The 12,131-nt window shown below is 34.8% G+C and overlaps 1 protein-coding gene across 5 annotated transcripts in view; it reads right to left on the bottom strand.

The window, feature by feature from the left end:
• Nucleotides 1–539: 539 nt before the first annotated feature.
• Nucleotides 540–12,131, bottom strand: part of IFT74 (intraflagellar transport 74) — a 72,163-nt gene continuing 60,571 nt past the window's right edge. For 4 of the 5 annotated variants that reach the window (XM_070248532.1, XM_070248534.1, XM_001498209.7 and 1 more), the window contains exons 17-20: nucleotides 6,622–6,785; nucleotides 5,950–6,075; nucleotides 2,171–2,231; nucleotides 540–846 (exon numbers count right to left, since the gene is read on the bottom strand). In XM_070248532.1, coding sequence (XP_070104633.1) covers nucleotides 728–846; nucleotides 2,171–2,231; nucleotides 5,950–6,075; nucleotides 6,622–6,785 — 470 coding nt within the window. In that variant the 3' untranslated portion in view covers nucleotides 540–727. Of the gene's footprint in view, nucleotides 847–2,170; nucleotides 2,232–5,949; nucleotides 6,076–6,621; nucleotides 6,786–7,130; nucleotides 9,991–12,131 lie in introns of those variants that run through there. The other variant, XM_023627447.2, reaches the window with a different exon arrangement.

Below are 12,131 nucleotides of genomic sequence, written 5' to 3'. Positions count from 1 at the left end.
GTCCTCCTACGGTTTAAAACAGTGAATGCATACTCCAGGGTGGAAATGAACAGCAGCAGCCAGAGTCCAAAAGAGCCCACCACAAGTGAAGCAATTCTTCTCAACTTCATGTTTTTCCTAGAATATACATGTGATAAACTATTTTAAAAATGCAAAGGTTAAAAGTTTTTAATTCCAATTTTTTAGGGACAACTGATATATAAAGAATACATGTTATATTTCACCTGTGACTTTATATACCTTGAAACACATCAAATGTGCCCTATTTGAGAAGCAAAGCTCAAAGCTAACCATCTTCTTTCTATTCTTACTTTTTCTAGACACAGAAATTGACAAGGTTGATATAAGTGCTAAATCAAAATCACACACCCTGCACCCCTTCTAGAGCTGACACCTGGAAAGATGAGCTCATGTGCTGCCACAGACGGATTATACCAACTAAATGAATCTCAATGGCCACTTTTACTTTGTTTATCTCTCAGTTCTTTGAGACATTTTTATCACCCACATAAAATAACTACAAATATAAAAGGAGATGATGCTTTTTAAAAGGCAAACTATTTATTGAACTATTATATTATTTAAAACATCGCTCATCAGAGGCCACAAAAATTATAGCATTCAAAAACTGTAAGTAAACTCTTCAAGCATAAGCCATTTTTTTGCAGTCTGTACAAAGTTTAGCAGCAAGAGGATACTGCTACAGCAACTTGCAGTTGGTTCAGACTCAGGTTCTGCTCATGCTACGCAGAGCTTCCACAATGGTTTTATTGTACTCTGCAATCTGCTTGGTCACATTCTTCATAATTGGCCGGTAATCACTCTCTTGACTCTTGGTTGCTATGACTATTTACGTGAATTAAGGACGAACACTCAATAAAAATATCAATCTAATCGTGGCTCTGAAAGAAACCAAATCATACTGCTATTTTCTTATTGAAAACTGAAGATAGCACAGAAAAAGCACAATTAGAATATTTTAAAAAAACAACGTTTTATTGTAACTGATTAAGCACCAATTGAAACCTAAAAGGCCAAGCAAAACTTGTTTCAAAAAAGATCACCTATAGTATAAAAGCTTTTTTTATAGCCTATTTATTATACATCTCAGTGCAATTCTGGTCTTGGAACAACTGAATATTCAAAAGAACCATGTTGTCTACAGTACCACACAGAATTTCAGGCAAGTCTCTAGACTTCACTCTGTTTCAAAATCACCTACTTCGTGTTGCACAAAATTAGAGTGCTGGGCTTCAGCATATTGTGAACAGGAGTCTGCTACTTTTAAACTAAGCTGCACTACCACTGGGAATGGAGCCCCTAAGCATCTCATCCGGAGGTAAGCCGGGGTCCGTGCTGCCGTGAGCTGAAGTTCAGCAGGGTCCTGGAGGAGAATCTATGCTGCCGGAGTCTGGATCTAGTTCTCCAGGCACAGATGTCCTTGAATGGGTCAAAAAAGGGAACAGGAAACAACTTTTGGGGAAATGTTTCTTAAAACTCCAAAATACATGTCCTTAGCAGCTGCTTCCTCCTATGATCACAGAAAAAGATAAATAAGATGGGATATAAGTACTATCTTGGTAGAAACAAGATGAAGTTGAATTGGCTGAAACACAGATGAGCTGGAAGGTCAAATTTCTCATAAACACTTCTTGGTTTATCTCCCTTTGCTGCCCAGAAGCCAAGATACAGCATTACAAACAACAACAAACTATACACACATATACTTATATACGGTTATACATAATTTCCCCAACAACTCTATAAGAAGGAAAAATTAATTGTATTTGAGATGATAAAATTGAGGCTTAAACAAATTAAGTAAATTGTCCAAAGTCCATAAACTATAAGTAGTAGAGTCACCAGTTACAATTAGATCTTCCAACTCCAAAACCTATGCACTTAGCCACGATGCCACACTATGACTTTATATAGTCTGCCTTCTATTAGTCACTTTGGTACCCTGCCCCCAGCCTCCCCTGCCCCCACTGGCTATTGTAGAGTGGAAACTGTCTTATTCAATTATTCTCCACATAGTTTAGCTCAGTGTTTTGTACATACTAGTTATTTGATAAGTGTGTGTTGAATTGAATTTCATTTCGGTCTTTAAAGAAATTCCTAGAAAAAGAAATCACTCAGTCTAGTTCATTTGCAGCTTTCTAAAGGATACATTCTTTCATCACAAAATTATTTTGCTCATGGTGTTGCCACTTCCTCTCCAAATTTGTAAGCTAAAAACACAAAAGAAGAATGTTAACCAGTGCCCATATTCAAAACAATTATACACCCTTTTAAGAGGATAAGAAAAAAACCCCACTCAATTTTAAATCTTATCAACTCCTTGCATTTTATTGAGATAAAGCCATGGTAGACAAAAAAGAAATTCAGAAAAGATTAAACAATACTAAATACACTAATACAATGTTGAATTCGACAACAGGTTTCACTCTATATGTTTACTTTAATTGGAAAATATTTAAAATATTTATTATACCAATGAACATGCCAACTGACAGACAATTTATGATTTTCCCTTTCCTAAAAGAACTTAAAAAGGAAGACTGGGACATCATGGGAATCTTTCCTTGAAATCTGGAAGTCTCATGCCACAAATGTAATATATTCTAACACTGTCAAAGGTTCAGCTATATAGAAGAAACTTCCTTATTTCCAGGGCTAAATTTCCTGTCTAATTCCACAAGCTGTGATAAGAGCAGAGCTGCAGTGTGAAGATTATAAGAGGGCTGGTAAAAAGCTGGCACTGTTACAATAATTTCTGCATCAACAGGAAGCTAATGTGGATATTATATTGATGGTTGCTTCCTCAGAAGACAATTTTACTATTATAGAATTAAACTGTTTTTCTGATTTAATTAACCTTGTAACTCTGGGTTATGGTCTTTCTTTTTTAAGATGCACATAGTTTTTTCCCTAAGGAAAGGACTGTCTGAAAAATGAAACTTTAAAATAATGTTCTGCCTGGGCATTTCCAAGAAGTAATGATTATTTTTAAAAATCTGTTAACTGAAGCAGCATTAACAATATTTCTTTCTATTCTCGTGTTAAAATTATTTTCAGGGCATAAGTTCAGTCTTAATGTGGCATCCATCCCATTGTTTCCTCTAGAGATAGAACTAGATATTAGAATGAATCATATCTAATTAATCATGTGAAATGCGTGTGCTGTGTAGTTAACACTACTAAATCAGATCTAGCTCTCCTAGGTAGGACCTTGAAGTTAAGACGGATTTAGGGAAGCAGTCAGCACTTTTTGACTATAAATCTCTAATAACCTTTTGCAAAGTCAAGTACCAAACTTCTCCCCCTTTGTTTCATACAAGGAGAGGCCTTCTTATAATGCAGATCTCTTAAGAGCTACACGAATAATGCTATAAAAGCAGCATATGTCAGATGGTCAAATTCCTTGTGTATTATATATCTATATTAGTGACTTGCCTTTAAACCTCCAAAGATATCATGAAACACAAATCTGGCTTTTTCCTACAACTTATTTAAAAAGCCTGTTATGAGTTCTTTATCTATTTTGGATATTAACCCCTTATCAGATATATGATTTGCAAATATTTTCTCCCATTCTGTAAGTTGCTTTTCCATTTTGTTGACTGTTTCTTCTGCTGTGCAGAAGTTTTTTAGTTTGATGTAGGCCCACTAATTTATTTTTGTCTTTATTTTTGCTTGTGCTTTTGGTGTCAAAACCAAAAAATGTTACCAAGACTAATATCAAGGAGCTTTTCCTCTGTTTTCTTCTAGAAGTTTTATAGTTTGTTCCAATATAAATGTTCAAATTATTTCAAATAAATAATAGCCATACATTAAAAAAAAATCCTGTTACGTAAAATTATTTATAAATGTCAAAAACCATTTTTAAAGAAAATAGTTGCAAAAGATAGGGAAATCAGGATTTGATTTGATCAGCTGGGATTCACAAAAGTCAACAAATACAGAGATGGCTTGTAAATTGTGACTTATGGTACAAGTTCCTATTATCAGTATACATGGTTAAGAATATGATTAGCACTTAATGTGGGAATAAACAAGGTAGCCACTGACTGGCTCTAAGAAACTGTGGCAAGTGTTTTCCTCCTTAAACCATCTATTCAGTGGAAAAGGAGGGCCAATATTCCGTAAGAAATATAATATTTTTCCTTAGACCCATTTAAGACAGTGACCTCATAAACTTTTTCTTGGGTTTCTTCTCCAGCACCCATCACCACAGTACACAGCCTAGGACAATTTTGCCACTTATAAGTCCACATCTAGGCTTGTATATTATGAAGTAGAGACAGAATAACTGACTGATAAATTTGAATTATGTAAATTAGTGATTTCTAAGCTTTTCATAGTTGTGGCAAACTCACATGGGATATTATCCCTTTCAAGAATATATCTTTTTTTTAAATGGTACATCCATAGTATCAAATAGCTGATGTCATAAAAATGTGGTCAAAAAAGAATTTGAAAATATTTAAATAAGAAAATAAATGCTTAAAGACTGTATGCATGGAATGATTTCATGTTTTGTAAAAATAATAATAATAATTTAAATTGGATGCATAATTGCAAAGGAAAAAAGTTTACCAGGGTATTATACCAAAATGTTAATGATGATTGTCTATAAAGATCATGTTACTATATAAAGAAAAGGAAGAAAAATTTTAATGCATTTAGCATTAATAAATCATAGGTGTAAATTGCTAATATAGACTAGTTAGATATGAGAATGACCAATTTTTATCAGACCATAATTTTGTACATGTCATACATGCTTCATTTAATGCTCCAACAAATACTTATTGAACACCTATTATGGGACAACAACCAGCACAGGATGGGGGAAAGTGAACGAGACAGACGTCATCTCGCCTCTCAGACAGAGCTCTCACTCTACAAGGCCTCAGTCAGACAAGTTCAGGCAATTACCAGCAGGACGAGTGATAGGAAAAGTGGGCTTGACTGTGCATCCTGTGTAAATAATCAGAGCTGTAACTCAAGAAGTTCAAGGCTGGGACTGCTCTTTATAGCATTATTTGAACAGTTTTAAAACTAGAAATAACCTAAATGTCCAACAATACAGAATTAGATCAGCAAGTTATGCTATCTCCATCTAGTCAAATATTATATAGAATCATATTTAAAAACAATATCTACTGACAAGGGAAAGTACTTATGATGTATAGTTAATAATGAAAGACAAGTTTCCAAATATGTACAAAATGACACTACTTCTATAAATATACAGAAATAAATGTGTACTTATGTATATATATAAAGTTTGTGTACACATAATATCTACATAAAAACTAGAAGGACCTATACAAAATGACAAGATCTGTCTCCTCTGAGTGGTGGAATACTAGTCATTAGGGTTTATTTTCTTTATCTGTGGTTTTTATGAGTTAGCAAAGTTTCTGCATTAAAAATGCTTTATTATTATTTTTTTTTTTGGTGAGGAACATTGGCTCTGAGCTAACATCTGTGCCAATTCTACTCTATCTTGTAGGTGGGACACCGCCACCGCATGGTTTGATGAGTGGTGTGCAGGTCTGCGCCCAGGACCCAAACCTATGAATCCCAGGCCACCAAAATGGAGCTTGTGAACTTAACCACTAAGCCACTGGACTGGCCCCAAAAATGCTTTCCTTCTAAAATTTTTAAAAGCTGTTATCATTAATGGCTGTGCCAGAACAGTGCCTAGCGTAGAGTAGGCCTTCAATACAGGTTCATAGAAAGCAGGAATGCAGGAGTAAATTTGTTCTGAGTGGACATTGTACAGAACTGGCTACTTTTAAAGTCAGAAAATCTGGTTGGTAAATAAAGAGGTGAAAAAAATGGAAAAAGGTTGTTGTAGAGTGAAAATATAGATTAAAAGAACAGGACAGATAGTTTAAAAACAGAAGTGAAATTCAGAGTCGTTTTCTTTCTTTTTACCTGAGAATGCGTCTCATTTTCCTGCAATTGTGTTTTTAGTGCCTCATATTCTACGTTTAGCTTCTCCATTAATTTCTTAAAGGCATTTCTGCGGGTCAATAATACTGTTCTCTCCTGATGTAATTTCTAGGTAGATCCAAAGAGAGGTACGGAAGAAATAACAACCTTTAGCAAATATCTAGTAAGCCGATATAAGTCATATTTGACAAATAATTTCAATGACATTCTGTTAAAATTCTACCAAGGCTATAATTACTCTAAAACCTGTTTCTAAAAATATCCTTTGAACTATAATATGCTAAATTAATATTAACTGTATTAATAATAACTCTATTAAGGCTGCCATATCTGTTCCTACACCACCAAATTTACTTTACATTAATATAAATGCCACTGAAAAGCCACTGACAGGTCTCAGTTAGGGAAATACCACAATCTAATCTGCATTTAACAAAGTTCATATTTGTTGAAATGCTCTATCCCTTGCTTTTCAATTTTTGCCTTTTGTTTAAAACTTAAATCACTCTAAATTCCATTTGTAAATGTCTTTATTTTTTCTTAGCTTATATATCAAAAAATCAACTTAAAATAACAAATTCTATAGATTACATAGATATTAAATTTGATCAGGAGAAAATTGGATTATAATTTTGTAAGACTGTTACCATTTACCTTTTTCTTTTCTTCACCTGATGATTTTAAAGCTGGCAAATCATTATATGTCTCCAGATCAGTTGTCATTTGCTTAATTTTGCTTTTCAGAGAATGTTGTTCCTCAGTCATCTTACTTTCCAGAAGTTCCATTTTCTGTAGATCCAACTGTAGACGCTGACTATCTGTAACAAACGAAGGTTCAAGGCCATAATAGTCAAACTTTATTCCTTTCACAAAAAGAAATGCAACGCAACCATGAAAAATGTTTTACAAAAGAAACACATGTTCCAATGCAACCAGTGAAACAATACAAAGATAAATTAAGAAAAAAAACCACTCACCCCCCAGGCAACTGCTGTAAGCTGATGCATATTAGCCACACTTGTCTCCACGCTCACACAAACATTTAAGAACACACATAGGTTTTTTTCCTTATTTAATATGACATAAAGACCCATTATTTTTAATGAGGGCATGACACAAACACACAGTCATTTGGGGAACAAAGCAAGTTACAAAACATTACGTATATTTGAGCAAGATTTTTAATTACATATACAGTCAATTCTCATTATTTGTGGCTCAGTCTACAAAGTCACCGTGAACACTGAGTTAGCGAACACGGAACCACTGCTCCTCCAGGAAACACATGGTTAGTTTCCTGTGAGCCTCTAGTCACAATATTTTCATCAACCGACTAATACATAACCTTGTTTCATGTGTGATTCATTAACATTGAACTCACTGCCAACTTATGTCTGAACAAAGCTTATCTAACACACAAGTGTTCTCCATAAGGCATATCCCAGCTTCCTTGCGCTTAGGAACACTAGCCAACACTTCAGCACTCGGCTCGGCACCATTTTAAATAACAAAATCACCAAGAAAAAGCACAAACGTGAGGAAAAAATTGACCTTAAATACACTGTGAAAAGGATACATGTTTATAGTATGAGGACTAAAACAAGAAGGCAGAGTGTTGTCTCTTTGGATCTCCGCTGGGGATGCACAAGGCAGGCAACTCAAATTTTTCACCACTCTGCATTTTCACAAATGACTGTGAAAGTGCTGCAATTATTGATTTGGGGTTACAAATTAATTTGAGTAGGCAAATTTGAATGAATGGATGGTAGGATAGACAGAGGGAGATACATATAAGCTTTTGTTTGTGGAAGGGAATGAGATTATGGGTTGAAGTCAGTTTAGGATACATCATGTTTGAGATATCTCAGAAACATCCAAACAGAGGTAAGTAAAGATGTCCATGTATAGATATATGGGTCTGAGGTCCAGAGGGAAAGGTGAGGTCTGAAGATGCAGATTTTGAAATCATCAGCACAAAGATGGCAAGCGAAGCTATGGGAATGGTTGAAATCAAGAGAAAAGGATTCATAACAGAACTAAATTTTCAAAGGATAAACAAACATGAAGGATCCTGTAAGGGAGAATAAGCAATAATAAATAAGAGAAAAATCAGAAGCCGTGGAGAAGAGACGTTTCAAAAATAAAAGAATGGTTTGTAATGCAGAATCTTTCTTAGAAATTAAAAAAAAAGACTAAAATACGTGTTGGATTCACTGACCAGGAGGACACTTTATTTAATTAATATCTGCTGAGAAGAAATGGGACCAAGAATAAGAGGGCCGTTTTAAGAAAGTTGGCTGTGAAACCTTTGAAAGGGAGGGATGATAACTGGGGAGAGAATACTTGGAAAGGCTTTTTCTTTTTTTCCAGGACGGGATAAAATATAGAAAAAAGTCTGGCACATAAATGTCAAGATTTTAATAGTACTAAACTCTTGATAGTGGAACTATAAATTTTTTTTTTCTGAGGAAGATTAGCCCTGAGCTAACATTTGCTGCCAATCCTCCTCTTTTTGCTGAGGAAGACTGGCCCTGAGCTAACATCCGTGTCCATCTTTCTCTACTTTATATGTGGGACGCCTACCACAGCATGGCTTGCCAAGCAGTGCCATGTCCGCACCTGGGATCCGAACTGGCGAACCCCGGGCCACTGAGAAGCAGAATGTGCGCACTTAATCACTGCACCACTGGGCCGGTCCCTGGCCTTCACTTTTCCTCTATTTTCAAGTAGGGATATGAGTACCCTCAGAAAAATATGTGGTATTTCAGAGTGTCAAAAGCCACACACGAACATCTTCCTTTTATTACTTAGGGATGTAGGAGTGAAAGATTTCTATGTTAACATTTTGGAGTAAAATACAAAATCCAAATCAATTTTTAAGACAAAATTTATCTTATAGTGAAATGTATTGTTCTCTGTATATACATGTTATTTTTCTCTAGCTTCTTTCCTGGTTTTCTGTTTATTGTTGCATTTCAACAGTTTAACTATGATGTGCTTAGGTGAGGAGTTTTTATATTAATCCTGTTTGGAGTTTAATGAGCTTCTTAGATATGTAAAATTAAGTTTTTCATCAAATTTGGGAAATTTTTGGCCATTATTTCTTCAACTATCTTTTCTCCCCCCTGCTCTGTTCCTCCTCTCCTTCTGGAACTCTAATTACATGTATGTTAGACTGCTTGAAATAGTCTATTAGGTCATTTAGGCCCTGTTCATTTTTATTTCTTCTTTGGCCTGGATAATTTCTATTCATCTATCTTCAAGTTCACTGACATTTTTTCTGCTGTCTTCCATCCTCCATTAAGGTCATTTAGTGAATTTTTCATTTTAGTTAGATTTCCAATTCCAGAATTTTCACTTGGTTCCTTTTGCAATTTCCATTTCTCTGTGGGATTCTCCATCTGTTCATTTATTATGATTTTATTTTCCTCTAAGCCCTTAAATATGTTTATAAACTTTGAAAGTCTTTTTCTTTTCATTTCACCATCTGGAGTATCTCAGGTCGAGTGTATTACAGTGACTGCTTTCCCCTTGACTCACATTTTCCCATTTCTGCACAGGTCTAGTAAATTTTTATTGCATAATAGACATTTTAAATGCTATGCTGTAGAGACTTTGGATTCTGTTGCGCTCCTGTGAAGAGTGCTGATTTACATCATACATGAGCAATAAACTTTGCTGAACTGAAACTCAACACTTTTCTCCTTTGGAGTGGGCAGCACCTGACATCTCGGTACTCAGTTCTTCCAACTTCCAGCTGCTGCTTTTCCTGGGTCCCCGAAAGTCCACCCCACGAAGACACGGCTCAGCAGTCAGATCAGGACTTGGCAGAGTTTACACACAGACTTTGGCACTTAGTCTCCCTCTTACCAGGACGTGCCCCTAATATGTGAGCAGGCAATCAGTAGGTTTCTTAATATAAGATTTAACAAAATTTCCTGGGAATTAAGTTTCATTATCTATCCAGGTTCTCTTCTAATGGGAAATCAAACATCAAGCTGCTATTAAATGTTCCTCTTCTACCTATGAAACCAGAAAGATTATTGATTAACATATACCTGGAAGGTGACATAACAATAAAAATCTCATGTTCAAGAATTGAGTGACTCTGCTTACAAATAAAACAATGATCACATAAAGTATAAAATATCAAATAGTAAAAAAAAAAACTCTTCAAAAGACATTGATTTAAGAAAGGAGGTTGTTTTAAGGTGATATAATTTGCTTTAATTTGGTATAATTAAACCTGAACATTTCCTTTTGTCCCTTTAAGTCTTAAGGTTCAACCATATTGAAATATATATTTAAAAACATATATATGGACTTAAACGTTGTCGAGAGGGCTTTGTTTTGTTGGATCCGTGTCTCTGCTGGGTGGAAATAGCTAAGATGAGAATCAAAGTGCTGAAGCAAAGGCACTGAGGCTTATGGTTTTCAATGCTCTGAATAAACAGGAAACGTACTTAGCTTGTACATTTTGACTGGTGAAACTAGTTATATAAATCTAACTACAAGTTTAATTTGAAGATATATTAGGAAAGTATATTTAGTAGCTATTACAAACTGCTTTTCCTAGAGAAAGGGAGAAAACGGTTGGTTGGTATAAAGTTTATCTTCCTTTAACAGCAGGTCCCCATGAAAAGCTAAAAGATTCTCTAAGGGAAGAGACAGGAAGAGGATGCAGACTAGTTCCTTCTGATATGCTATGAAGTTGCAAAGTTTACCAAGCAGTGTGTACACAGTAGCAAAACCTCAGAAGGAACCACTTTGACCTGGGCAAATGCTTGTGAAATATTGTGCCATCAGCCCATTTGTTTATTCCCTGGAGTTTCCTTTCCAAAAATATAAATAAAAACGATTGCTGACAGATCCTTGTGTCTTTACTCATGCCGTACACCAGTGTTTCTCAATCTTTTTTTTCATTATTGTCCCTCTAAGCAGCCATTTGTAGACTTTTTTTTCCCAATCATCTCCCTCCTATAAAATTTTTCTATTACAGATGTGCTGTGTATCTGTTTCTGTACAGTGACCTTTTGGAGGGCCACAAACCACTACAATATCCAAGATTTTTTTTACCCTCCCTTTAAGAAGTAATTTTGCCCCCTTGGGAGTGTTATTGCCCCATTAAGAAACACAGAGTACACTAAGAAAATCAGGTGAGTTCCAATTATAACATCAAGGGCTGAAAGGGAGCAATTCACAATAGCGGAATGTCAAATTCATTATCTCTGAAAGGTGAACAAGAATGTTATAAACCTCTTCGGGCGATCTCCAGATACAAGAAATTTCTTGTGGGAGATGGTGTTAAGGAAAGAGAGAAAAAAATAATTTATATGCTTGCTTTTAAATTAACACTTAAAAATAATTGAGTAAATAAAATTAATTGTAAGGGTCGAAGGATTCAAACCTTAATAAGGAAAATTTTCAGCAAAATTCTTATCATAGTAATAAACTGGATTTTTATTTCCATTGAAGCCAGTTCTCATTCTTTTTCAATTCTACATCTCTGGAGAAAATATAATGACTAGTTTTTAAAAGGAAATGTCAAAACAAAATGACGAAAGGAATAAAAAGTCCTGATAATTGAATTTGTTTCCTTTTACTGATATTTACCTTTTAAAAAATGTATGTTTCTCAACAGCCATTACACAAAGATAGCTTAAAGGAAGCAAAAACATGTTGAAGTAATACTGGCCTTAGATAAATAAAAAACTTAAAACTATGGTCTAAAACACAAAGCAGAGGCTTCCTAGATGGAATAATTAAACATAAAATTCTTTAGCAAATAGGAAAAAGAAAATAAAGATGTAAAAATACTCATAGTCGTATATATCCAAAAGAATTTAAAAAAAGGATCTTGAAGAGATATTGGCAGACCTGTATTCATTGCAGCATGATTCGCAATAGCCTAGAGGTAGAAATAACCTAAATATCCATCAACAAATGAATGAATAAAGAAAATGTAGTATGTACATACAATGGAATATTATTCAGCCTTAAAAAAGAAGAAAATCCTGTCACACATTACGACATAGATGAAGCTTGAGGACATTACAAGTGAAATTAACCATTCACAGAAAGACAAGCATAGCATGATTCCACTTCTATGAGGTATCTAACGTGGTCAAACTCAAGGAAACATGAAGAAGAATGTGGTTAGCAGG

This window comes from Equus caballus, chromosome 23, assembly GCF_041296265.1.
Source record: "Equus caballus isolate H_3958 breed thoroughbred chromosome 23, TB-T2T, whole genome shotgun sequence".
Lineage (NCBI taxonomy): Eukaryota > Metazoa > Chordata > Mammalia > Perissodactyla > Equidae > Equus > Equus caballus.
Note: the sequence above shows the minus strand (reverse complement) of the source record. Positions and strands in the feature narration are given on the sequence as shown.